We start from the raw sequence: 26775 nt of genomic DNA on the forward strand, positions 1-26775 counted from the left end.
TGAGATCAAATACTTTATTTCCCCACTTGATACGGCGCTACCCAAATATAATACCCAGACATCAGCGACATCTGGTGACCAAGACGCAGACGCTGCCTTGACTCCCGTGAGCTGCTAACTGCAGGTGTGGAGACCTGGTGAACCATTTAGCAAAGTGCCCAAAGACGTTCTCCTTTACGTCTGGCCTTCTTCATTCGGTGAATAAAATCAGCTGCGTTGTTGTTGTCGAACTGAATTTAGGAAGAAGTTGGTCATTCTGTTGCTGCACGACATCAGTGACAGACCACCTGTTCGCCAATCTGTCCCGCAGTGGGAACTTCCTGCGGTCCTCATCACCCGTATGGCGGGACCCTCTAATGTGAAAGCAATGGTTTGCTGATTTGCTCCTCTGGGTAGACACATTCTTACCGAGAAAGTAGAACAAGAATTTACGATGCATCTAATTTAAAGATGAAAATAACTCGGATAACTTAACCGGTGCAATAAATTAATAACCACTCAAAAACAACGATGATCCTTTACGTGTGTTTGCGATGTTCTCTCGGCTGCCTTCGTTTTCTATCCTGACTCTGCTTTCTAGTTTTGATTTACAATCAAATGTCCTGTTGACCAATCAGTGACCAGTACACTCGCTTCCTTTTTTCCATATTTGTACTTATAAGATTTTTTTTTTCTCTAAAGCTGAGGGGCTTTTTTTTTCTCACCGACAACAAAAATGATTCAAAAGAATTGATACAAATGAACAAAAAAAAGCATAAAATTTAAACATCTTTATATCAACTCCAGAAAAAATACAAATTTCTCAACATAAAGATGTGTCATTCTTGGGATTACCACAAATAAAGCAGGTATTTCTTTTTAATATACAAAACCCAAATATTTAAATAGCAACTGCAAAGAATAAACAAATTCAAGTCTGATATTTGGTGGGCTGCAATCGGTTTTCTAAACTCAATGACCTCCAGGAAGTTCTTAAATATCAATAAAAACCATAGTTCACTGGTTCTGCATTTATAAAGGATTTACCTTCTTAAAAAACTGAGCCTAGGAAAAAAAAAAAAAAGAAAATGGGTAAAAAACAAAATAACTGTCCTAAAATGTTGCTGTTTACAAAACAATAACTTGTGTCACTGTAGAAGTAAGCAGGCATCACATTTGGAAACTAAGTGAGAGAAAGTGAGACTATAACATGGCTCCGATATAAATTACTGTTGAACTAAAAACAAAGATGACATTAAGTTCATTTTCCTGGGTTGTTTTGTTCAGAGATGTTAAAGTGTTCTCAAACGGGATTTCTCTGTGGGACTACGATCAAAGTTTTGGTGTTTAAGTAAAAGGCGGGGTTTAAAGTCTGCTTTAGCAACGGAAGAGGTGTTAAAGGTACACGGCAATGACACCTAAACACAAACAAAAACAATACTAACTTTTCATAACACACCTGACATGGTTGTTTGAATGAATAATGCAAATCTTAACGTCTAATGAAGCTATAATTACAATTTCATGTTAATGCTTTGGGGAAAGGAGGAATAAAAATAAACCTGGCGGGACAGTCCCAATATCCGGTGAGAAGAACCTGCGGTTCGAACGGGCGGAAAGAAGACGCCGCGTCCCAATCGCTCCTTGAAGCAGACTAACGTCAACTGCAGCTCCGGGAGGAGAAGTTTTCACATTTAGCGACACATTCATATAAAATACATTTCATAAATAAGGCACCTGGTTCACAACGTCACATATTCACAATGTCGTGAGTGGAAGACTGGCTGGAGATACAGACGGCTAAGTCACTGAAAGGGAAACTTTGATTCAAAGCTCCCTGCCTCAAAAGATTAATGCAGAGCGTGCCATCATCTAAAACTATAAATATATACAAACATGTGAAAACAAAGAAACATAGGAATGAGGGTGAATGTCATGTAAGCTGATCTGAACTTCTAAAAATGGAGCTTTAACCATTTGTTATCTCCAGCCGTTTTCGTAGAGTGCAGAACCATAAAGCAACTACAGCCGTCAGACATCTTGCAAGGACTTTTTCTGCCGTCTCTCAACAAAGACGGAGGGTAGGGGGGGTGGGGGTTTAGGAAAGCTCAGGAATTACAGCATCACGTTGGCGTTTTCGCCATCAAGCTTTACAAAAGCATGAGCAAATGTCACAATCCTGCTCCTTCTGAAAAGGAGAGTTGTCCAGAGAGTTTAGGGGCGAGTATAAAATAGATATTTTTGGTCCTAATAACATAAAATAAACAAAATTCTTCTAGATAAAGTATCTCTCTCCAAAAGGTCTGTTTTATTTTGTCCTGGTGCGCTTTGCAGGGGCCACTGGGACTTCCTGAGCTCTCTTGGCGGCGACCCTAGTCCCACTGCGTGGCAGCGAGGGCGCCTGACTTCTCTTCAAGGCTCCACTTCTTGTCAGCTTGGGTTCCTCCGCTTCACTGGTGCCTTTAGAGGATGCCGCTTGTGCCGCCTTTTTGGCCCTCTTTGAAGGATTGCTGGCACTCCCACACAGAGGGCTCGCTGCCTCCATTTTTCTCTGGGACCTGGTTTGTACCTGGTCAGGTGAGCCTGAGGCCTTCGCATCCAATTCCTGCTTCGGGGTTTCAGCAGCAACCTCTTTGATTTTGTTTTCCACAACTGTGCCTTCAGCGGATTCCTTGGTTGGAGTTTTTGTGTTTGCTTCACATTCGGCCTTTTCTCCTTCGCTCTGTTTTCTGCTGGCCTTGCTCTTTGACGTGTCCACCGGCTGGTGTTCAGGGGCTTTAGCAGACCCAAGTCTTTGCGAACACCTCTTTGGTACATCTGTTTTACTTTTCTGTTTTGACGCTTTGCCAGCCTGCGCCCTGACTGCCCTCTTTGGGACAGACAGCTTCGTTGACTTCCTCCCAGCCAAAATCTTTCTCCTTGCCATTTTTGCTGCAGACCCTTTGATTTTTTTGCTAACGGGTATGGCAGGTTTCTTCGCCTTGAAGGATCGGTTGAGATTTGACTTGGCAACTGCTTTAGTAGCAGCCAGTGATTTAACCTTCTTGTTTTCAAGCATTTTCGAGCCCCCTTTCATTCTAACTGGGGTTTGCTGACCCTGCATCTTCCCTCGGATATTGGAGTATTTCCTCAGGATTCTGGCACTAGCTGGATTCTTAGATTTTCCTGGCGGTTTTTGAGCTTCACCTTTTTGGGCACTGGCTTTGGCAGCAGAGTATTTACTCAAATTGTGAGTACTGCTGGGAAGTTCTGCTCCCTCCTTCAGCTTGACCGCGTTTGCATCTTGTTCGAGTGCTTTAGCAATGAGCTTCTGACTTTTGGGATTGCTTTTTACGGGCGAAGCGATGGCAAACTTTTTCAAATGTTTCTTCAAGCGCTCCGCCTGAAGGCTTGGAAACACTCCCTGCGAGGGCCCTGACATGGCGGATGAGCTGTGGAAGCACAGCTGAGTTTCGGATGGAAGACGCGTATTCACCTTCTTGACAATTACGAGGGACTTGGTTTCTGTCGACTCGAGGAACCAGCGGCAGATGCTGGTGAGACTGAAACCTTTCATGAAAAGCATTTGGACTGGCGAGTACTTCTGCTGCTCTGAAGACTTTGGTTTCCGTGCCCTGCGTTTACTCTTCCATATAGCTGCCTGTCTGTCCGACTTGTTTTTGTATTTTGCTGCTGGCTGACCCTCTTTGTCCATTTGTACCCAACCCTTTAGCATCCTGTCATATTTAGTATTTAAGTTTGTAATTAAGTGTTGGTTCTCTTCACCGGTTAGGGCCTGAAAGAACTTGTTGACGGTTTGTTTCGGGGGCTCTGGTTTTGGGGTAATGACTGGGATTTGAGAGTTGTCGGTCAAAGGTGTATCAGACCCTGACTGATGTTTCAGCTGAGCTCGGGGTATTCTTGCTGGGATTATTCGAACAGGTGAGGAGACGTTATTTGGTTTTGGAGTGTCAGCTGAAAGTGGGGTAGATCTTAGTGATCTCAAGGCTAATTTCTTGTTATCTGCTGCTTGTGACTGAGCAACGGACTGGTCGGGCATCTCAACCTTACTGGTCTCACTCCTTAACGGCATTCTCGTGGGTTTCTCTGCCATGGGAGGATCTGTGTTATCTCCAACTGTTAGACCGTCCTCTAAGCGAGCTGCATTGTTCTTTTGGATCAAAGCAGAGTTCTTTCGAAGCCCACGTTTGCGTCTTGTCGTCACTGACTCAGTTTGATTTTCGGTCTTTACAGGGGATGGATTTCCTAAAGAATTTGATTCCTCAGTACTAACTTCCTGTTTCTCATTTTCACCGTTATCTGAAGCACCCTTACCTGATCTCAATGTTTGTTTCGGGTCAGATTCACTCAGTAGTTTGTCTTTTTGGGTGTCTTCAGTGATGGCAGAGATTGGCTGTGTATTTTCAGTGTTTAACTGCACGGTCTCTGGAAATTCCTGTTGTTGAGAACCTTCAGACATTAAGGGCTCAGGATGCCTGCTAACAGAGGACGTGGTAACAGGTAATGGAAAAGGGAGGAGTAGGGAAGGTAGCTGTCCTGCAGGTGGAAGAATGAGAGTTGAAGGGTTTGGAGAGGAAACAGAGGTGACGATACCTGAAGTGGAAGCGTCTGTCTTTTGACTGGCTGATCTAAGCTGGCGTTTGGGTGCCGTACTTTGAGCCTGATCAGCGGACTGACCAGAGAGCACAGGCATCTTCCGCTGATTTCTCAGAGCAACCTTTTGTTTTGGGCTCTGTTTAGTCCTTGAAAGTTCTTTCGATGCTGGGCTTACTGGCGGCTCAGTAGACGGTTCTGTGACCTGCTGAACCATAGGAGTCTCTAATGCTGAAGGCCCATTTGTCTCCGGTGGAGGTCTCTCTAGTTTTTTGTTTTCAACAGTTGAAGAAGGCGCAGGATCTGAAACACTGCAGGCGGGCACATCCTGACAAGGTTTTATTGGAGTTTTACTTGACAACGTGGGGCTCCTCTCAACTTTACGTCGCAGACTCCTGCCTGAGGTTGAAACTGGTTTGCCGTTGACAAAATCAGCGGTTCTGTCTGGCTCTGTCTGTTTCGAAATATCCGGCACTTGAGCTATGGAGTCTTTTTTCCTACACAAAGGTGGCAGCTCCTTTGGCAGCTCGTCAACTGGCTTTGTTGGTTCATCAAGATCAGCTTCAGTATTTTGTATCGCTGCAGGCTCAACTCCATTATTGGCTTCTGTTGTTTCCGTTTCAGCCTCTTTTAAAGTCGGTTCCTCTGTTATACTTGTGGAAACTGACTTTTCTGTGACTTCAACATTATCAGAATCCAATTCCGTCTCTGCTTGAACCTCCAAACTTTGTTCATCTTCCATTTTGTCCTCTTTATCTTTCTCCACGTCTTTCTCCCCTGGACTTTCTGTAGCAGTGCTGTTCTGCTGAGTATTCTCCTCACCGTTGAGAGGTTTATCCGATGACAGCTGGTCCTCAGCTTCCTCTGTGGCGAGACTTTCTACTGGTTCTACTTGTGTTTCTGTAACTTCTTGCTCTGTATTGTCGGGTCCAACCTGCTGAGACTCTGGCTCGTTATCCGTTGAATCATGCGGAGGCGGACCAACACTTTCTTCACTTTCTTTTGTTCTCTCTAAATCTTTAACGGTCTCTTGGTCTGCTGAAGTATCTGCAAGAGTTTCTTGGCTCTCTGCTAGAAGGTTTGGTGGAGATGGTGGACGAGACTGGGCCTTACTCTGACCCTGATCCGTTTGACTCATTTCAACTTCTATAGCATCTACTTTACTTGCAGCTACCTCTACATCGTCTCCAGCTCCAGGAATGACACGCTCCTCTGACTCCTCCGTGGGCATTTGTTGATTCATCGTCTCTGTGCATGCTCCAGCGAACGGCATGTCAACGGGTGGTAGACCTTCAGGCTTGGACAGCATTTGTTTTGGCGTGACGGGCGTAGTCGGCTCTGGCATTGGGTTTGGACAGTTGCCCCTCCCAGCCAATGTGCGAACTGTTTTTAACTCCCAGATGTCATCCGAATACATGTGCCTCCTAATACTTTTTCTGGCATTACGACGTGGAGTCACGCATCGCCGCTTTTCCTTAAAACACTCTGTAATTGGCTTGTCAATAAAAACAATGTCACAGTTGCCGATATCAGGGTCAACTATTTCCCTGCAAGCGTCGTCCCTGATCTGGATTTCAGAGGAACCCCTGACACTTTTTCTTGCCGTTCGAACAGAATCTGAGGGAAAGGAGAAGTGGGTTGGAAACACTTTTGCTGGCTTGTCTTTTTGGTGCCCAAGAACCTCTTTTTGACCAGCTTGAGAAGTGACACTCATCAGACTGTGTCTTTTCACAGAGGAGCTGAGTCTGGCACGCTGTGACTCAGCTGTATTGGATGAACTACGTTTCTCGGGGGTAGAGGAGGGGGAAGAAAGAGTGGCGTCGAGCACACACGACAGCTTCTTTCCAGCAGCGGCATTGCTGGTTTTGATCTTCATCCGGACGGGTGGCTGATCACTGTGACGGCTGTTCTCCCCATCCACTGAATTGGCGGAGGAACTGGTCAGAGCTTGGTCACTCCCAAAACCAAGGCTGAAAGCATCCAAAGCACGGTCAGCAGATGTTTTCAGGGACACCGCATTCTCTGGAATCTTGTTTTGCACACAGCTGTTTGGAACCGAATGGGGGAACTCCAGGACTTCGGCTTTAGGAGTGGATTCACTGCGAAGTTTTAGCTCAGGATGTGATTTCTCTGGGTTTATGCTACTGGAGTTTGCATTCGGTGAAGCTTTGCCCCAATTGCCAGAGGTAGAGTCAGATGTTTTCTGTACATTAGAGGATGCATGAGCCTTGACTTCCGTTTGAAGAAAACCTATTGCGTCCACTATCCGTCTCTGGTGTTGGGGACACAGTTTTGCCATGAACTGTTCCAATGTGGAGGTGGACTGCAGGTCTTTTGCTTTCGCAGCACGGTAGTCTGGAGACTCGCTGTGGAGACAAGGAGAACAAAAACAATATTTACTGACACGTCCGTCAAAACTGATGTGGCAACAAGAAAGAAGGATGCATTTACAAATAAATAACGAAAAAAATTATCATTTTGGATTTTATATGTCGCATATTTATTAGAAGAATAAGCAAATGTAAAACTGAACCATTCAGCCAGTGAACTTGACCAATCACGTTTTTTTTTGTGTTTACAGTGAATACACACACACACACACAACACACATATATGCATAAAATAATACATGCAGAAGACAGTGATGGTAGCCCAGTTTGATGTAAATACACCCATTATCCATAATAGTTCAGTACATTTCAGTGCATTTCAGTGCATGAGATTTCATGTCAACCTTATTTATAAAGGAAATCATGTGCGGATTGCAGAGACACGTCAAAATTGTGCTAGTACAGTATCCAGAGGTATTCTGACGATCTAGTGTCTGGCAGTCATTTCCATATACAAAAAAAAACAAAAAAAAAACTGTACACATTTAAATGATGCATTTTCGTATGCCATCCTGCAAGTAGCATATTAAACCAGAACTGTAACTTGTTGTATTTGGACAAAAAAAGTTTTTCTTGGATAACATTATACAAGTTTAAAAAAAATAAAATAATAGTGTTCTGCTTGCAACAGTTTTCATTTTGAGTCGGCACTTATTTATAAACATGTGCCATCAAATACACCACGGCTATATTTGAAAGTAAGCCTTCAAGCAGGTACATCATATCTTTTTTTGAAACTTTAGAGCACTCTATAATATGCATGGCCAAAATATCAGATTAGTCCAAAAAGTAAATAAACACAATGATTAAAGATGTGAGATTTTGAGTTTAAGGTTATAAAACATTAAATGCTGTTTTGTTTTACATTTTCAGTTTTTGAGGCACAGACCTAAATATAAATACTAACAATCACACTTTAAATAATATAAATCTGATAAGCAGAAGAAAAAACAACACTTCAATGGGCCTAAATTAATTATGTACACATCTTTCCAAACATGTTTTTAAATGTTAATTAACGTCACATCCCTGCTTGCAAACTTTAAGGTGTAAAGTGGAGTACCTGAATAACAAATGAGAAACATTTTATCCCTGAGGGTGTCAGTTAGCATTACCATGAGGAACAGACACCGATTTCAGGCATTTTTCTTTCACTAAAATAAAACAGTCTTACAAACAGGCAAACTCATCCACATAGCTGATATACTACAGAAATATACAGAGTCCATTAATTACAGACTACCTATCCCAGGCATTTTGTGTATACAGTCATTAAATAAATTAGAATATGCATTCCGATGAGGCTCATTTGTCAGAATAAAAGTACCTTTTTTATTAAACATTGGGCTGGACAATATTCCAATAACAGCAGTTTTTTTTTTTTTTTTAAACTTGCAGTTTTGGTTAACAAGTTGGTTGAATAAAGGTTTGAGTTTGAATTCAGAGTTTGTGTGTTCTGTATTTAAAAATAGGTTGGTAAGCAGCAGCATAAAATGGACAGGGCTGCACTTTTTTTATTTTTTGATAATTACTGATTCATATGATTTCCATTTTATCAATCGTTTTCTATATCGTCCAGCCCTAATTAAACATGCTTTTCATTAAGCCCTATTTCTATATTACCAATGTGTTTTTAGTCTAATGTAATATTCTAATATTAGCTGTAAACAGAAAATAATCATATTTTACAGAAATATAGGCCTGACAAACTTCGTCTGTGTGTAGTTATTAATCTATATATTTCTCTTAGTGAACTGAGTTACTGAAATAAACTGATTTTTCCACAATATTGATTTTTTTCTGAACATGACTGTATTCTTAAGTTTAACTTTGCCAATACTTTGCACTGGTTTACTTGCCAATGTAAAGTCACACTTATTCCTACTTTTTTTTTTTTTTTTTTTTTTTTTACAATAAATCACACAAAAGTTGAGCATTTGTTTACAGCATAACATCTTCAGGTTAGATTTCACCAGATACACACAAATCTTTTAAAAACACACACAGTTTAACCCAATCATGCAAAAAAATACTCCTGATTTTCTGTAAATTCTTTGAACGCTAAAGCAAAGACAGACGCTGTACACACTTCATGGACAAGGACACTACAGTGATTCTGAGAGCCGTATAATCAGGAAAAGACTTTGGTCGTCATGTATTTACTAAGTTAGGCAACATTTACATGATACTTATGTTCATCAACTTCTCTGTGTTGTATAATTTGCCTCTTGATATAGCCGTTTACATTCTTCGTTACATGGCAATAAGCATGTTGAAAACAAAATTTCCTTATATCCAGAAGGAAAATATTGCATGGACAAAATATATCATCAGCAGGAGAAAAATATTTGAGAGGGAGATAAAGTTTTTAATTACAAGAAGAAATGGTTTACACCTTAAGTGAGGTAACAGAGATCAGTGTAATAGACAATTTGTAGATCACAGTGCAATTATTGACCCTATGAACATAAAATAAAATTTTTGTGTGTTAGATTTTTGTTCTACGGTATCTTACAGTAATTGATGGGTTGTGTGCGTTGGAAACTGCTACATCAAACATAACAGTAAAATCTCTGATATTGGTTTTTCATGTGAGGTAGTCGGTTATTAGCACTGCTACGACAGAACGTGAAGAACAAAACAATGAATCAAAATGTGTTTAAATCACATTAATACAAGAATTAGATTGCGACAGAAATTGTTAGTGTCTTAAAATTTGTACTGTATAATTGTCAAATAAATAAATAAATGCAAAAAAAGCACATGCGTCTGTTCTATGTTAAATAAAGCAATATCTTAGTATATTTTTGCAATTTTACTTCAACAATAAACCCGAAAACAAGACGAGATTAAAATATTTAATAAATAAAAACATAAATTAAAAGAAAAACACCTGTATTTGCGCAGACTGCCAGTAAAATTAGTAGTTTGCCTTCTAACTCGTTAGCGTGCTAATAAAAACCAAAGGTTTATGTCCCTGAACTTCTCTTTTACTCTTAAATACTTATCTAATATGTCTTTTTTCTAAATCAAAATATTTTAATGACATAAGAAGGTAATGAAAAATGTTTTTTAGTCATAACATCTATTGTAATCCACATCAACACTATCCAGTTGAAAGGCGGCGAGTATCACAAAAACGTGAGAAGCAGGATTTGCAGGTTTGTTAACCCGATAAAAGAATAGATGAATGGTCCTGAGATAAAAGTGATGCTGCATGCTTGAGGTGTACGGTTGGGTGTGGCCGAGTCAGCAGGCAAAAGGATTGTAAGAAAACAGCAAACATGCCCTTTGTAAAGGATTCACCCAGATACTTTATCCTTAAAGTAAAAAAAAACCTCCCTATTATAAAAAAAAAAAATCAACTATAACTCTACTTATGCCAAAAATTCAAAGGCAAAACTTTAGTTGGTGGTGACGTGTACGCATATGAACGATACCTTGGATCGTGTGCATGCACATTTTTATACGTTTCGCCATCACTGTAAAAAAAGAAAGTCGACATTTTTTCCATTTTCTTTTACACCTTTAGGTCTCGTTGATGAACGTTTTTAAATCACACAGAACTGAGGGCTTTGAACGGCTGTGTTAATAATCACTTAAGGTGGTCCGTGAGGTTACCTGAAGGTTGGGAGCAACAAACCCGTCCAGAGGAGAAAGTTGTTTGAGGCGAACGTTTAACAGAGCAGAGCGTACCTGAGGTATTCAGATCATGAGACATTAACACACTAGAGGAAACAAATATTTTCTCTGACTAAAACTGCATCTCAGTATCAACTTCTCTTCAGAGCAGTGAAGTCATCCAAAAATGTAAAAATAAAATAAATAAATAAATAAATAAAAATGTTAGCGTGGGAAAGAGAGAGACTAAAAATGCAAGACATTCTTGCTAGAATAGAATTTTAAATAAATATTTTTTCTTTTTATAAATTTTTTTTGAAACTGATAAATAGGGGGTGTAATTTTGTAATATTACATACAGAATTAATTTAAAGGCAGGTGCTTTCACAAATACTTTGTGTGTGTCAAACCACTTTTATGGTCATTTAATGAGAATAAAATCATTTTTTGTTTTTACTTTGAAGATTTTACATGTTCTGAGAGGAGACACACAGGGGCGCCAGACACCAAGTCTTCATAACGTGCTCTTCAGTAGCGCACAGTGACACCCCTCATCTCTTAATACTATTTCTTTCCGGAATAACAAATAAACAAAGGGAATAATTTAATTTAATAAATAAAACTTGTACTGCAGGGAGACCAATTTCTGAATATTATGAAGGTAATATAAATAAGTCCATAGCAAACACAGTTCTGGGGGTTTTTGTGGAGAACCATGGTGTAGCAGATCCACTGGTAAATAAAAAAAGCCCATCACTGTTGGTAAGTCAGAGAAATCCCTCACTGGACATTATGAAAACCAGCTCCATTTTTATTCAGGTGGCGTCTCTCTTTTCTGAGGGGAGGACGTTGTCGGAGCTTTGGATCTCCAACCGTTCAGGAGACAAGGAGGCACCCTCCTCTTCCACATTGCTGATCAGCTTGGGTTTCTTTTTGGGGGGGTGTTTCAGGGTTCCTAGGCGCTCTTTCACCTTGTACTCCAGGGTACTGTGTGGAATCCCATAGACCGACTGGGCTTTGGACACGCTCATTTTCCCACCCATCACCACCACTATGGCCTCTTCCAGCAGCTCGGTGTTGTACTGTCGATAGCGCCCCCGCTTCTTCCTGGGCAGCCGGTTTCCTGGGTCCGTTTCTGAGTCCGCAGAACAATTGCCGGCGAAGGCTTGGCGGTCGGCGGGAAAACACCAGAACTCCTTCTCTGACCCTGAGCTGTTAGATCCCACGCTGCTCCTTTTCTGGATCTGTCTGGGAAGTATGGCACAGAGCTTCTTTCCAACATTTTCACCGACTACAGGCGAACATTCGGGAGGCAGAGCATCCCAGGAAGCCTCTGTTCCTGTGGCTAAAACCCGCACCTGAGGAATCTTGATGTCAAAAGATGGTGAGCGGGAAAGGGAGAGCCCTTGACTTCTGCTTGCCTCCTTCATGCATCCTTTCTCAGTAGAAAAGGACTTGGACAAAAGTCCAGCAGCTTCCAAAAGTTGTGGTATATCTTTAAAGTGCTTGTTGGCTTCATCACTGGTTTTGAGTTCAAGTAGGGCTCCGAGATTCGTTTTGCAATTCCAGGAGGAAGAAGCGTTTCTGAGGAGCCCAGCGTGGCCGGACTCATGGTTTTGGCTAAGTGGTGACTCGGGGTCGCTCTCCGGTTTGGGCTCCTTTTTGATGTGCAGCGAGTATGCAAGAGACGAGGTAGGCTTAAAACAGGCGGATTGGCCGACATTCTCCCTCCTCCTCCCATTCTGTAGGGTCTTCACAAACGGCCCGACTTGTCCGTCCGCTCTCAACGACGGCCTGATTGGATGGAAGGAGATTGGATGTAAGCAGAGCTTGCATAGTGCCCTTTTATCTTTCTAAAGGTGGATGGGTTGTGGGGGGGGGAGGGTGATGTTGGCCACGCCTTAATCATATGACAATGTTCAGGTAGCGTCACAACTTAAAAAAAAACAAAAACAAAAAAAACAAAAAAAGAACTCTTTACAGCATAAAAACAGCTCCAGTTATACATTTTATTTGTTTTTGAGGATAACTGTGTACAAATGTTGCAGAAATATGACATAAGTGAAATAAAAGCAAAGGAAAGAAATCAGAAATGAAAGTATAAGCAAAATAAATGCATGGAAACGGGAGTTCTTAGAAATTTATTCCTGCCTCTCAAAATGCATAACACAAAAAAAAGGGATTGTTCCTCCAATAAGGAAACTTTGCATGCAGATTTTAAACAGTTTCTAGGACATATGAACTAAAGGAGAAGAAAGATATTGATAGTTTGGAATTGGCGTTGCTACAGAACAAGTGCAGCAGTAAAACAGTTATGAGTTGTTTGGCTTAAAATGCTATAGATGATCAAGTTAATGCTCTTTAAAAGTTCTCCCTTGGTGTAGTTCCTTATATTACCAACATATTTGGTCAAGCCTTTTCGATTTAGGTAAAATGTTTTTGTAGCAAATATTTCAGCACTTTTTTATTGCTATACATCTCTACAAGAGATGTACCAATAAGGATTTTTCTCACTAATACCAGGTTACAGTTTCAATTCACGTCTTTTGAGTTTGTTCAGATTTTGGTTAGAGGTTATAAAAGGTACACATACACCGTATTTTTCGGACCATAAGGCAGACAGGATTATGAGGCGTGTTTTTTTCAAGTGTGTAACATCCCTCCATCCCTCCGGTAGGGTGACCGGACGTCCCCAATTTCCGGGGACAGACCCCGTTTTGGATGACCTGTCCCTGGAAATGTCCCCGATTTCAATGTATCACGATGGAGTAAAAAGGTTTAGCGCAGCAAGAGGTATTTACCCGGTCCTGAATCTGTCCCGACATAGAAGAGTGTTGCCGAACGCACCTTCGCCGCGCCGTCGGCGTTTCAGTTCAGACAAAACAAACCAACCCCCCCATGCAGAGATTCTGTGCTTAAAAAAATCAAAAACGTCCCCAGTATTCATTACATAAATCAAATCTGGCCACCTTAAGGAGGAAGTACACTGGCCGCGTAACCCAAGGGGCGCGGCTTACGGGCGTGTTTTTAAAAGCGTTAAGTTACATCAGACACTACAAAGTAAGCTGCACAGCTGCGTGATTCTGCGCAGAGAAGAACGTTCGTCATGGGTAAGAAAGACAATAATTAAAGAAAGACAAATATCAGTAATATATGGGTAAGGTATTAAATTACCAGTAACATATCCTATGTTTTCATCACCTAAAAGTCTGTGTCTTTACCATATCTGATCAGAAATTGAATATTTTAGCTTGTTAGCCTGCCACAACTACATCATCCATGGAGCTTTATTTTCGATTACTATTATTTTTGGATACTTTCGGAAGTGAACAGGATGTTTACCCATTTATTCCCTGCCAAACAGGAGCGTATACGAGTCTGCAATTAGAACTTAAATCTAATTTAGCCGTCGCGTAGCGTAAATACGCACATATTATGCTTCTGTTTACATTTATTGACTGATTAAATTGAAGAGCTAACCTAAGGGTAGGATGCATGTCTGCTGCTTTGCAGCGCTTACGCACCGAAACGCTTCTGGTGTGTTTCCTCCTTAACACCGCTCCCTCCTGAGAGGGAGAGCTATCCGTCTCTGTCGGTAGGACAGAGTTGTTGGACTAAGCTGCCCTGTTTCTAACATAAGGCCAAAATAAACTTCACTTTTATATTTAATTAACTTACTTGGTTTATTGTTGCTAGCGCGCACTCGGGCGCGGGCTGCACTACATGAATGCACTTCTAGTTTCAACATTACAGTCAGGCAGTCTTGTAGACAGCTCAAGGGTCCTGTTATGGGCCGATGAGGTTGTGACACAGTGTACCGTAATGCTCCGAATATCCATCGAGTGGAGCGTCTTCGTTGCTAACCAAAGTACTTACACATTTTAACAGATTTTTGAGTGCATTGTACCACATAAAAATCTGCCAGTAAGCACAACAGTAATCATATATAAGGCGCACCATACATTTTTGAGAAAATTTAAGGATTTTAAGTGCATCTTATAGTCCGGAAAATACGGTAGCTCAAAGAAACACACGCCTAAATAAAACAAAGGAATTTTTAGGTACACTGAAGTCAGGAGTAAAAAAGTAAAAAAAAAAAGATGTAAGATTGCTTTAAAAACCAAACAAATCCAAAAGTAAAACAAGTCTAATTAATAGCTAGATGGTAATAAAATTGTTTTATTTATTCAAATCTGAAACAAAATGCTGATTTGATTTCAGAAAGTAAAGTAAAAATTAAAGCAAATTGACAGATGTCACCGTTTTCACTGATGATATGAACAAATTGTGAAATAATTTAGTCAGCACCATCCATTTCAGTTCAACTTAGCATTATCATTGAATATAAATACCCCACCCCCACACACACACACACACACACACACACACACACACACACACACACCCTATATTAATTAAAAGAGTAACTGAGTTTTAAACATCTCTCAAAAAACAAGAGAACACTGTGTTGCCTCTATTTAAGAACCTGTTTAATCCTCAAATTACTTTTTGATGGGAGTTTCTGAGTTACATTTTTTGTCAGTTTCTCTCTTTTTTTTTTTTAAGTAACCATTTCACTCAGATTTTAATATTTTAGTTTGCCAGCATGTCCCACGGTGCGTAATGATGCCGTCAGGTCATCCAGAGCTTTGGCACAAAATGGTGAAAACTAAGGCCCAGATAATAACAGACTAACGTTAAAGGCAGGTTACTAACGGCTTGGATTAGAAGCCATTCCAATGATTTTTCATACTAAACCGTATCTGTTTTTATCATTTCAGAGGTAGTAAAAATACAACCTGATCTCTAGTGGATTTGTGAGAGCGAGCTTCAAATTCAGACGCAACAGAGGCACATTTCCCTCTGATCAAGATATCTTTGCGTGTGACAGAAAAATACTTTTGTGAGCAGACCTGTTCTGCTTCTGATGATTTTGTTTTGGGTCAAAGCACTACAAAACTTGGCTCATGCCTGTGAATTGATAACTACATAGGCCACTTTCACACTTTTTAGTCATACTTTGTTAGAAGGAAATAAAATATCAAAGCATCCTTGCTTAGTGGAAACAAACAATAATGGAAGTACTCTTACCACTTCAGCGTGGACACAGCTGGAGAAAGGCAGAGACTGTTGGCAGATATACTGCTGCTGCTATTCCGATTCTTTTTGATAGATAAGTCAAGAACTCCGTCTATCAAAAAAAACAACAAAACACGGTTAGTGTTAAAGGTGCTATCACCAGAACGCTTGACAACTTTTACCGATCTCTTTCAGACTACCTTGTTGGTGGGGCTCTGCAGCGGGCTTCTTGATGGTGAGGTCTAAGGGAGCATCCTGAGCGGCCATGAGTAGCTGGCTCAGCACTGGGTTCTGGTTCTGTGCTGGTCCAGACAGGCTGTCAGCGGGGCTGACTGAAGGAGTCCCTAAATGGTGGAGTGGGGCCGGCCGGCTTTGGTCAGAGTGAGGCGGAGAGTCTGAGCGACTGGCCTGAGGGGAGCTGGTTTTTGAGGTATATTCGGCTGCGAACTGGCTGATCATTCTCTGAAGAATCTCTCGAGCCACTACCGGAATGTGTGGGTCTGAGAAATTTGGCACATCTGAAAACACACAAAAAAAAAAAAAAAACTGTTCAGCGTGGGGTTCTTCTCTGAGACGTAACCATCAACCATGCCGGAGATAATGCAAACCGTATTTTAATACTCGAGACGCTAATATTAACATTTCGATTAGGGCTGAACAATTAATCGCATTTTCAATATAATCGCGATTTAAAAAAACGCTATTTCCAAATCGCAGAGTCTGCAATTTTTTGCTATGTAACAATTGGGGAATTAGACACGTCCACTGGGTGTTGGTAAAATGTTTAAAGTGGGTTTGCCTCCACATTGAAGGGAAGACAGTTGCAGCAGTGAGATAATCTAATTTTATTACTTGTTTTAGAGTTTATATAATCATACATAGCATTAAGTAAAGGTCAATCAGTTTAATATATAGACTTGCTTGTTGGTTGCACTTTATGTTCAACAAGGATTGATGTCCAAATCTACTAAAAGCTGTTCTTTTGAATAATATTCTGATTAATAGAAACATTAAAAGTTCTTGTTTTAAATAGTCCTTGTTTACAAACATCTTTATTTAGAGGCCATTTTTGTTGCTGGTGGTTAACGCAGAGAAAAGTCAAAATTGCAATTTTGGTTGAAATACATTGTAGGCAGAACGCAATCGTTTCTGCTCTGAGTTTAGATGCTGCGGGTCTTTTAGCAACTAATCTGCACAGCGAGGAAACAAAATGATTTGTTGTTTGTATATGTTTAAAAAGACATGATAAATTAAACTGGAAAAAAAAAAAATAAAAAAAAAAATCGCATTAAATCGCAATATTAAGAAAAAAAAAAAAAATCGCGATTTGATTATTTTCCAAAATCGTTCAGCCCTAATTTCGATAACACCCGTCCTGTTTGAACTGAGTGGAATCGGTATTTCACACAACAACAGTGTCACAGAGACACGCTGACATACCTTTTCTGCAGAGAATTGCATTGAGAAACTCCTCAGCTTTCTTCTCTAGTCTGATGATTCTGATCTGATCCTTAACTAGGAGAGGTTTAGGTGCGTCTTCAGGATGCTCCTTGTTGAAGCCCAATAGGTGTTCCTGTTAAATAAAACCTGTTAGTTCAGTAGGCTTTAAAATCCAACGTGATACACAGAACAACGGGGCCGCTTATATTCCAATTGAATAACTTTAATAAAACATCACGAGGAAGCATGAACGCCAAATCGTCTGCTTGGAGCCCATCATTTATTTCTGTTTAAACATTTTAACATATACACACAAAAATATTTGCACCATATTGTTAGGCAGATACCAAATGAGTTGGTTCTAACGTAGAAAAACGGCACCATGTGGAAAGTACACCAGGAAACAGTGCGTTACGGTGACGAGAATGTGATGATTTTCAATTTGCCCTGCGCCGAGCAGTGATGGACCAGTCGGAAACTCAAATATCCAATCTTTTTAAGACCAGTGAATACACCATACCAAACAAGGAGGGAAGAAAAAAAAAATCTTACTTTGACTTTATCTCTCCTCAAACAGCAGAACTGACAGTTTTCATCAAACGACCAGTCAGACACAGCAACAGGCTCAACGTCTGTGGGCACAAAACAGATGACAGGCCGTTAAAAAAATCAAACAGAAATCACCATTTTTTTGCTCCGGCTTCTAAATGACGACATATGTATTAATTTTTATAAGTCACAAACTGAGAGTCCTTTTTTTTTTTCAATTCTGTTTTTGTTTCTTCAGAAATCAACAAAATAACTGAAGTACTGTGATAATTGAGGCCAAAGCTTTTCTGAATATCTCTGAATATTTTTGCACTGTTACACTTTTTTTCCCCAGTGACTGCAGTCATTAGCTCAGGTAAAATATTGTCTAACAGCAATAAAAATTGACTTCTTGAAACTCTAAGGCAATAAACAAAATGTATAAATGAAATACAGGAATCCATCACCATGAGTGAACGCTACTGTACTTTTATTGCTCCTTAATGTCCAGCTGAAAACGGTAATAAAATAAAATCTACTTTGACTCAAGGCCATTATAATGCCTTCTACTGTCTCTGTAAGATTATATATTGTTCAAAATGTGAATAGGATCCCAGGCCATCAAAAACAAGCCATCTTCTCTTCTGCGGGCGATGGGTCTGTCTTGGCTCAATGTGCACGGGTACAATATGGTACAATGGGGCATGGATGTCATAATGAGCATTAAACTGCTTGACAATGAAGATATTTACCCTTAAATACTTTTAGGTCTTCCACCAGCTTTGGACCAATCAGACCTTCAACGATGCTCTCAAAACCTGTAAATAGAAATAGTTTAATGAAATACACAATTTTTATTCACAGTTGATACTAAAGCAGAACAGAAACTTAGGAAACCTGATTAAGACGGGTTTTGTTTTTCCAGCACCAAGGCCAACAATCATTCACAGTGCTTAAAAGACAAAGCAAATATTTTTAGGGGGTGAGCAATATCTAAAAAGGAAAAAAGCACAGACCTTAATGGCGATATACACATGTATCTATTTATATTTAAAATGGCTGTACAGAAGAAAGAAAGAAAAAAAAAAGATTTCTGATTCTAATATTTTAGCCGAAACCACGTCTTTGCCTTCCTATTTCAGCTGCTTCAATTGAGGCTTTGAAAACGTACATTACGAGTTGCAGCTTTAAAATTTCACTTCAGTAAATACACGCTTTACTCTTCTGTTGCCAGGCAACTGAAGCGCCGACAGAGTTGAGAGTGCCGCTATAGCATGAAATGAAAGAGCCAGCAACAGTCTCACCAGGTAATACATAAAATCAGACATCTATAGAACTGAGACGGGGAGTTCAAAAGCAAAACGCTCACATTACCGCCGAACCAAAGCCAATCAAAACAGACGCGACTGTCCGTTTCACATGTGCAGAACGAGGAAACATCCTACAGCTTTATTTTTGCAGCACACAACTCAGCTATGCGTTAATTCAGCACAATATGCACTGGCTGCCTACCGCCGTAGGGTCAGAATAACCAATCCGAAACAACTACGAGTTAAATCAACCACTAAAGAGGTCAAAGACAACATCTGTCCAATGAACTGTATCTTAAAATATGAGCACAGCTGTTTGCCGTGGAGCCCACAAGAAAAATATAAAAAAAATGTATTTCACAAAGCTACAAACATGATGGGTAGCATTTAATTTATAGGCTAAAGTATAATAAACTAAAAAAATTGATCACAATAGTAAATATTGTAGGAAATGCCGACTTACAGAATCCTTCACAGATAAAATGTATCAGCCCCTTCCATCTATACTCTTGCAAAGCTCAAAGTGAATTCAGAAAAGCTTGTCATCTGGTAAAATGCCTCTTTCTACTGCCTTACAAGTTCCCACCCACTTTTCAGCAGCCAAACATAAAGAGGGCGGACGGAGGGGGGGGGTGGATGGAGGGGATGCGGTGACGGTGCCTATAGCTGCAGCGTGGGGCTGTTTCTGGGTTAGAGCGCGGGACTTGGGCTGGGTGGCTGTCCAATCCTACTGCTGATATATTTCAGAGGCACGAGGAGAAAAGTGGGTCATCCACTTTGACAGAGCGGCGCCATGACATCCAACTGCTCTTCAGGAATTCAGTTTAGGGCATCTAAACAAAATGTGTCACGCTGTAATCCCCCCACTTTTAGGCCATGTTATTTTATTTATTTATTTATTTTTGGCTAGAGGTCATTATGACTGGTAGCAGATGACAACAAGAAACAGAAGCATGCTTAAACCCCAAACCCGTTTTCGGGGATCAGCGCGCCGAATTTAGAAGAACTCGAATGTTCAAGTGTGCTGAAGATACTAAATTTATTGCAACTGGACATGTTCAGCAACCCCATTCAAAAAAAAATAAAAGTAAAAACAGAAGAAAAAGAAAGAAAGAAAAAGAAATCAAACATGGCCACATTTTACACGTTTGTTAAAAAGACTACAAACTCTGTTTTTTGTGTTGACGAGTGTTTCAAGATGAGATTCTCCTCTATAGAAACACTTACTATACATTTATAATAATGTATAATACATTAATAATAAAGAGGAAAAATACTGAGTGGCTGATTTGAAATAAGTGACTTTTTGTATGGTGGTCTGTTATGAACCCAAGCTACACGGGTAAAACACGACATAAACAAGTAGTTTAGTTTGATGCAAAGAGATTTAACAGCCAACACATCCTTATACACAATAACAAAAATAAAACCTTAGAGAAAAGAATTTGGTTTGGATTGACTAAAAGAATTGGGAAGAGGCAACCAGCACTTTAGTTTGAAATGTTTAAATGGAAAGGATAATTATCCATCATTTTTTGTGAATATTTTCTAAGACTTTTCAGAAGTTGTAAATAATGCAACTCAGTCTTTTAACAACTGGAAAGGTGATTCAAAACAATGGTGCAGCTATACTTTTTTAAGTTTAGTTATATTATATCAGAGATTTGTTAAATAAAACAAATAAACATGTAGGGGTGGGTATATGGCTTATAAAGGAAATCTCTGATTTTACTATACAAAATACGATTAATTACTTTTTGTGAAATGAAAAGGAGGGGGAAAAAAATCTAAAATTATTTCAAATACATGCTTTCATTTCAAGCATTTCATGGGAGTTGACCTGAACTCAAGGTGCAACTAAAACCAAGCAGTGAAACGTGTTTGTGAAACAGGATGGCTGCCCTGCCACTGTAAACAATGAAAATATAACTAAATGTTTGCTGCTAGTGGTTTTACACAATGAGCTGAGAACAGGTTTCACCTGTGTAACTTCAAACTAAACTATAAAAAGTTAATGAATAAATGTAAGTGTCCCGTCTTATGGAAAGAAGTCTCTTCTTTACAATATTTGGACAATATATTTTCAAACACATTTTCAGAATTTCATGCTATTCTCTTCACGATTTCAAGCCCACTGAGCACATGTGCAAAATAAAATCCAGATTTTCTAAAATTAAATCTTAATAACTTGCAAATTCTATTTAATCGATTAAATGGATTTATCGCCCAGCCCTTTAAACTTTGCATTGTCGCCAAGACAGAAAAATGTATGCAAAAATGTATTATAACTATAATAATAATCATGTGAGGGAAACACTTTAGAACCAAATACGGCATTTAAGCAGTCCATGATTTTGCAAATTGTGATTCTATTTTTAAGAAAAGCGAGTGTTTGACAGACCCCCACTGGGCATTCTTTAAATTGGGACTTCTATTACTTTGAGTGCAGAAAGCTGCCGACAGAAAACACATCTCTAAACACAAAGAACACTTTCTGATATATCCAACATCTTTTCCACGGTTCTTTAAAAGAGAAGTTAGCCCAGGTTGTTTTCTTAGGGGACTGGTAGATGTTTGGTATTATTTTTGGATGAAACTAAATGACTCTGTATGTAGTCAGCCTTTCAGATGAAGTCAACCATTCCTGAGGTCTATAATCTGTAAAACTGCACCTGCAAAAAACTCTGAACACTTAGAACGACTGTCGTCAGCAAAGTTAAACCCCACAACTATATGTCATACACATGATTACGTCACACATGCAAGAAAAAGGTAACCTTCCAGATAGCAACCATGAAATGCATTTTATAATTTATAAAAAAAAAAAGCTTGAGTCATAATTCTAACTGGCCCAGCCTAATCATGAAGCCTTCATACACTGATTGTGAGTAGTACCTCCGTTCAATCTGCCTTAACCTTCTTCTGACCTACATCTAAATCCAATCAGGGACAGAAGCATTTGGAGAGTGCTTGTTGGTAACCCCTGCCGCCGCCGCCGCGCTCCCCACCAGCGCTTAGGAAGAGAAATCCCTCAAGATCTATGACCAGAATAACCTCCCTAAACCCTACACCTGTGAGGCACACTGAGGCCATGCACAACTAAAACCCTTTTGGCTTCGGCGTTCCTTTGCGAAGCCGTAAAACCGCCGGCGCACGACAATCAATGAGTTCACTTGTCGTTACACGGGGGAAACGCGTGGCTCTCCGCCACAAAGCAGACGACTCGCTGTCGATAGGTTAATGAAACTCACGGAGCCAACGAGGAGCTGTGGATTCTGCGCATGTCACACCCTTTTTCTGAAGCGCTCTAGATGCTGAGGGCGTGCAGCGCTGCATCAAACTTCACACGACCCATCCCCCCCCGCCCGGCTACTGTAAAGACACGATTAACCATAAGCAAAACCAGAGCTTAGAAAGCTGGAGCCTGGAGGGTTGCCGGGCCTAAAATGTTGCAAGGCCACAAAAGAAAAACTGAAAAAGCTTCCCACACTGCAAAAACCGATCTAAAAATAAGCAAAATGTTCTTAAACATAGTGTTTTTGTCCTTGATTTGAGCAGGTAAATAAGATCATCTATCAATGGAATGAGTTTTTTTACCCTTAAATTAAGATAATTAGACATTTAGCACTTGAAATAAGAAGAGAGATGAATTGTTCCTATTTTAGGTGCAAAAAATCTTATTCTGTTGGCAGATCATCTTATTTACCTGCTCAAATCAAGGACAGATACACAAATTTTAAGAAAATTTGTACTTATTTTTAGTTCCGTTTTTGAGGCTGCATCAGCTTTTAAAAACAGATGATTATTTAACATCGGCATCACGGATGCGTCGCGTCGTGTAAAGACTGAATACAGAGCTAGAACGGTTGATGCGAACGGACAGGGGATCAACAACGAGGCAAAGGTAAGAGAAAGGTGAGAAACCGTGTTTGGTTGCCCTGAAAAGCTTCATCGGGTGGTGAGCAAGCCAACAGCCTCCTCATCCTCATAATCATTGCCGTACGCAAACCAATACAATAAGACAAGAGTAGCTGAGTTTGGGCAAATGCAAAAAGAACACAGATCATCTGCAGCCCTCTAAACATTGGGATAACATTTTATTTAGCAAATATTACTCAATCTAGACGTGTGATAAACATATTTACACGTCTAGAATTACATTTTCACAGCTTAGCGTGTTACGACGTAAACTATTTGTCAAAGAGAGGGGCCTAAGAGATCTTCCCACGCGTGCAGGACTCTGGTGGCTGTATGAAAATTAGGAAAGGAGTGAAGGAAGCTGCCCAACAGCAGCACCAGAGTGTCGCCTCTGTCTAAAACATTCATGAAAGCTTTAACTCGTGTCAGACGTCAAGCCCACGATGCTAATGGGGAAAATATAAGCTCGTTGTTGCTCGAGCAAATCTTTTATCCCACACGTTTGCATGTTGAAACAACGCGCATTCTGGAGATTGTTTTAAAAGCGGGCGGCTGCTGTGGGACGCCGAATTTTCCCCAAATCAAGACAAAAAGAAGACGTGCATTTATTGATTTTTTTTATCTGGGGGTCGTCGCTCCATAAATGCATGTATGGGGCAAAGCGCGCGGACAATTGTTACCGCTGTTCCAGCCGGACAATTGTGCTTGTCTCTGCCCCGCGGGTTTTGCTGTTCACGTTAAACACAAGGACAGCATGTCCAGTTTCAGGGACAAGCAGGGTGGTGGTGGTGGCGTGCAGCCCTCTCCACCAAAAAAAAAGCCAAACAAAAGTGTGTCCTTGTTGTTCGGGACTGAATATGCCATTCTACTGGCGACAGGCTGATGCTGTTGTCATGTACTCTGCGGCGTCACAATTATAGCCCCAAACACAAGGCACGTTTGTCAATCATAAAGAGAGAACTGACTGGACGGTCGTGGAGAAACGTCTACAGCGCAGCTCACAAGGGCCCCGAGTGTCTCGTTATTTTATGGAAACGCGTCATCCACCTTGCTTTCTGCCTGTAAATCAGAAAATGACTAAGCGTCGTCCACAACTCTTAATGCAACTCTGCCACTTCCGATTAGTCTTAGGTAATGCCCCCCCCACCCCCCCATTAGCTCTACATATTGTGATATTAGTATCCGCCCGTCCGCCTTTTTTTTTTTTTTTTTTTAACAAGCGTGTCAGGTACAAACATAAATTATACATCTTAATAACACGAGCCAACAGCAAAGAGGTGAAACTGATAGAATGTGACGTTTACAGGTCCGGAGCACAAAACGTAATGTTCTGCGGTTCCAAATGCTTTCAGTGCCCTGCAAGTTACAAAAAACACTGGTTTCAAAATCTACTTTTCAACCCACAACAGTCCAAACGATTTCCACACCCAGGTATTGACGTTTATTACACAACACACTGACCAGTGCCATAACAATGATGTGTTCCACGACTCATTCAGGGGTAAATATTACCACCCAACGGGACAATAAAACAGTTGCACTGTTTAGTCATAGCGATCAAAAATTGACAACGGCAGAACCCAAATACAGATCCATTTAGATTTACCAACAGCTTTGCACTATATCTTTTGCTTCCTTCCATTTGTCATCGGTTGTCGGGAATTTTCGACCTCCCAGTGGGAAATTTCGACTGGAACGGCCCCTAAAGTCAGAATTACGAGTGGGAAAGTCACAGTCACATGATCACACACGACTTCCGCATTCATGACGGCTGCTACTCGCAGCAACATTGAGTAAGACCTCATGCCATTATTCATACTACCATTATTTATGTAACATTTAGTCAGTCATACGGGTTCTTCTTTTCAGTGTTCATAAGATGGCATGTTCCAGCGCCGTTTATGTGCTCAAAATACGGCGCAGAACGTTACTGTCACTGCTTTAACAACAGCAGCTGTAGTGGATAAACGAGGAATCACCAACTATTGTTTTTTTTTTTTACTTCAGCTCAGCACGGCTTAATATAAGATTTTACAATACAATGAGACTTTAAAATGCATTCTGTGGATCAGGCTGGCTGTATTAGTACATTTGTGCGAGCGTCCATGTGTTTTCCCCGCTGTCCGACAAAGCCGCAACGCAAAGATGGAAAATGGAACTACATGCGTTGCTATTACATCCCTTCCTACTTGTAAACAAACTAACTATTCCATACTGATACGCTTTAACGTTTAACAACGATTGTTTTCTTTGTACTTAAGAATTTTCATAAATTATAGAAATAAACAAGTATTAAAATGCTCAAAACATGTTTAAGACTCTTAAAAGTCTGATAAAAGTCTTGTCAGGTAATTAGAGATTCTGACTGGCAGTGAGCAAAGAAAAATTATAAAATTTGGGGAATCTGGTGAATTTTCTTTTTTATTATTATTATTATTATTATTATTATTATTATTATTATTATTATTATTATTATTATTATTAGTAGTAGTAGTAGTAGTAGTAGTAGTAGTAGTAGTAGTAGTAGTACAATATCTTTAAAAAAAAAACAGAATATCACGGCATATTTTCACTTCTTTTGGTTCTTTTGTCTGTTTGGGAAAGTTAATTACGATACCCCTCCCCACCACCACCACTTCCCACCCTCAAAACCAAAAATAACTAAAGCAACATAACCAACTGCTTTTAAGAGTAGACTAGAAAAAGCACTTTAAATCATCAGTTGTCAAGGCTGGTAGGAACTGGTGCAGGGTTGATATGAAACAGCCTGAATTACTGAAAGGCTGAATTACTGCGTTTCGTACCCATCGTGTGTGCAGATCATTCATTTGTTGCTAGCAAAATAAAACCTAAAAAGGCAACTTGGTTTGTCCTTTCGGATGCAATCCCCAAACTGCTGTTCTTCCTAAAATACTACTTTAGAATACAATAAAATACAGCTTTTGTTATCATACCACCTGGCATACTATAACATCGTGTTGACAAAAAGCAAAATAAGAGTTGCATCACAATGATTGGGTCACAAAAAGTGACTCGGTATTAAATGCAATGCAATTATAACATTAAAACACCACCACTAAAAAAAAAAAAAAAAAATAAGGTAAAGAGGACATGTCGTTTATCGAGCTCAGAATATAACATTTAAAAATTAGAACGAAGCACCAACACCATCCCAACAGTGGAGGAAACGCTTTACACTCCTGTATTTTGCTGGCCTGTGGAAGTTCGCACGTCGAGTTAAACGGGAAACTCCCCCCCCACCCCACTCCACAGTGGGGTCTCCTCTACTTCCTCAAAGCAATGAGCGCGTCCACGGGTGGTAATTTGAGAAAGGCAAACGCTAACTGAGAACATCACCTCACGGGACCGTGTCGCCCTCCCCCACCCAAATTACAGTATCATCATAGCACAGGAGCGCGCACGGGTACGTTTGTGAGCCGACGCGACACCCACTGACACTCCCTTTAAAACAAGCACGGTGCCCTTTAAACAAACTAACGTTAGGCCAGCGCGTACTTTGTGGCTTCAACCGAGACCCAAAGAGGGGCAGAAAACGAGCACAAAACCCGCGTTTAGGTGGTGTGACATGGTGGAGAACAGCAGCACTTCAACAGCTACCCCAACTGGTAGCCGTAGGAGAGAAACAGTTAAGGACAAAAAAAAAAAGTCGCTCGGAGATGCCCCGAGTCAGCCCGGTAATAGATGGTTATTTACATCGGGAAAAAAAGCTACAGCGAGGAGGAATTCGGTCGGTAAAAACGTGAAACGCCTCACTGTCAGTATCCTTACCTACACAGTGAAGGAGTTTGTGTCGCCAAGAGTCAAGTTCCTGTCGAAAGCCGCGCCTGTCGATTGTGCATTGCTGCCTTTTGCACAGACTCGCCATTTTCCTCTGGCGGCGGGCACGAGCACGTAAA

General features: G+C 40.4%; 1 protein-coding gene across 4 annotated transcripts; it reads right to left on the bottom strand.

Annotated features, from left to right (window-relative positions):
- Positions 1-26775, bottom strand: wu:fc17b08 (ligand-dependent corepressor). Of its 4 annotated transcripts, none has more exons than XM_036125849.1 (7): positions 26648-26775; positions 18383-18448; positions 17655-17734; positions 17103-17235; positions 15863-16180; positions 15675-15774; positions 1-6938 (listed from the first exon to the last, which is right to left on the bottom strand). In XM_036125849.1, exons 1-7 carry the CDS (start codon positions 26742-26744, stop codon positions 2288-2290), a joined length of 5445 nt encoding a protein of 1814 aa, XP_035981742.1. In that variant the 5' UTR covers positions 26745-26775; the 3' UTR covers positions 1-2287. The 4 variants fall into 4 exon arrangements, with proteins under 4 accessions (XP_035981742.1, XP_035981744.1, XP_035981743.1 ...); XM_036125851.1 differs by having other exon boundaries at positions 26652-26671; XM_036125850.1 differs by lacking the exon at positions 26648-26775 and adding an exon at positions 19404-19442.

Source organism: Fundulus heteroclitus, chromosome 22 (assembly GCF_011125445.2).
Source record: "Fundulus heteroclitus isolate FHET01 chromosome 22, MU-UCD_Fhet_4.1, whole genome shotgun sequence".
Taxonomy (NCBI): Eukaryota; Metazoa; Chordata; class Actinopteri; order Cyprinodontiformes; family Fundulidae; genus Fundulus; species Fundulus heteroclitus.

What these genes read in the sequence shown, in the direction of transcription:
- wu:fc17b08 (XM_036125849.1), bottom strand. Translation starts at nt 26,744, where the DNA reads ATGGCGAGTCTGTGCAAAAGGCAGCAATGCACAATCGACAGGCGCGGC. An exon ending in TGCAGAGCCCCACCAACAAG is followed by an intron (nt 15,775 to 15,862) that starts GTAGTCTGAAAG and finishes TTTTTTTGATAG; the next exon opens with ACGGAGTTCTTGACTTATCT. An exon ending in GCTGTGTCCACGCTGAAGTG is followed by an intron (nt 6,939 to 15,674) that starts GTAAGAGTACTT and finishes TTGTCTCCACAG; the next exon opens with CGAGTCTCCAGACTACCGTG.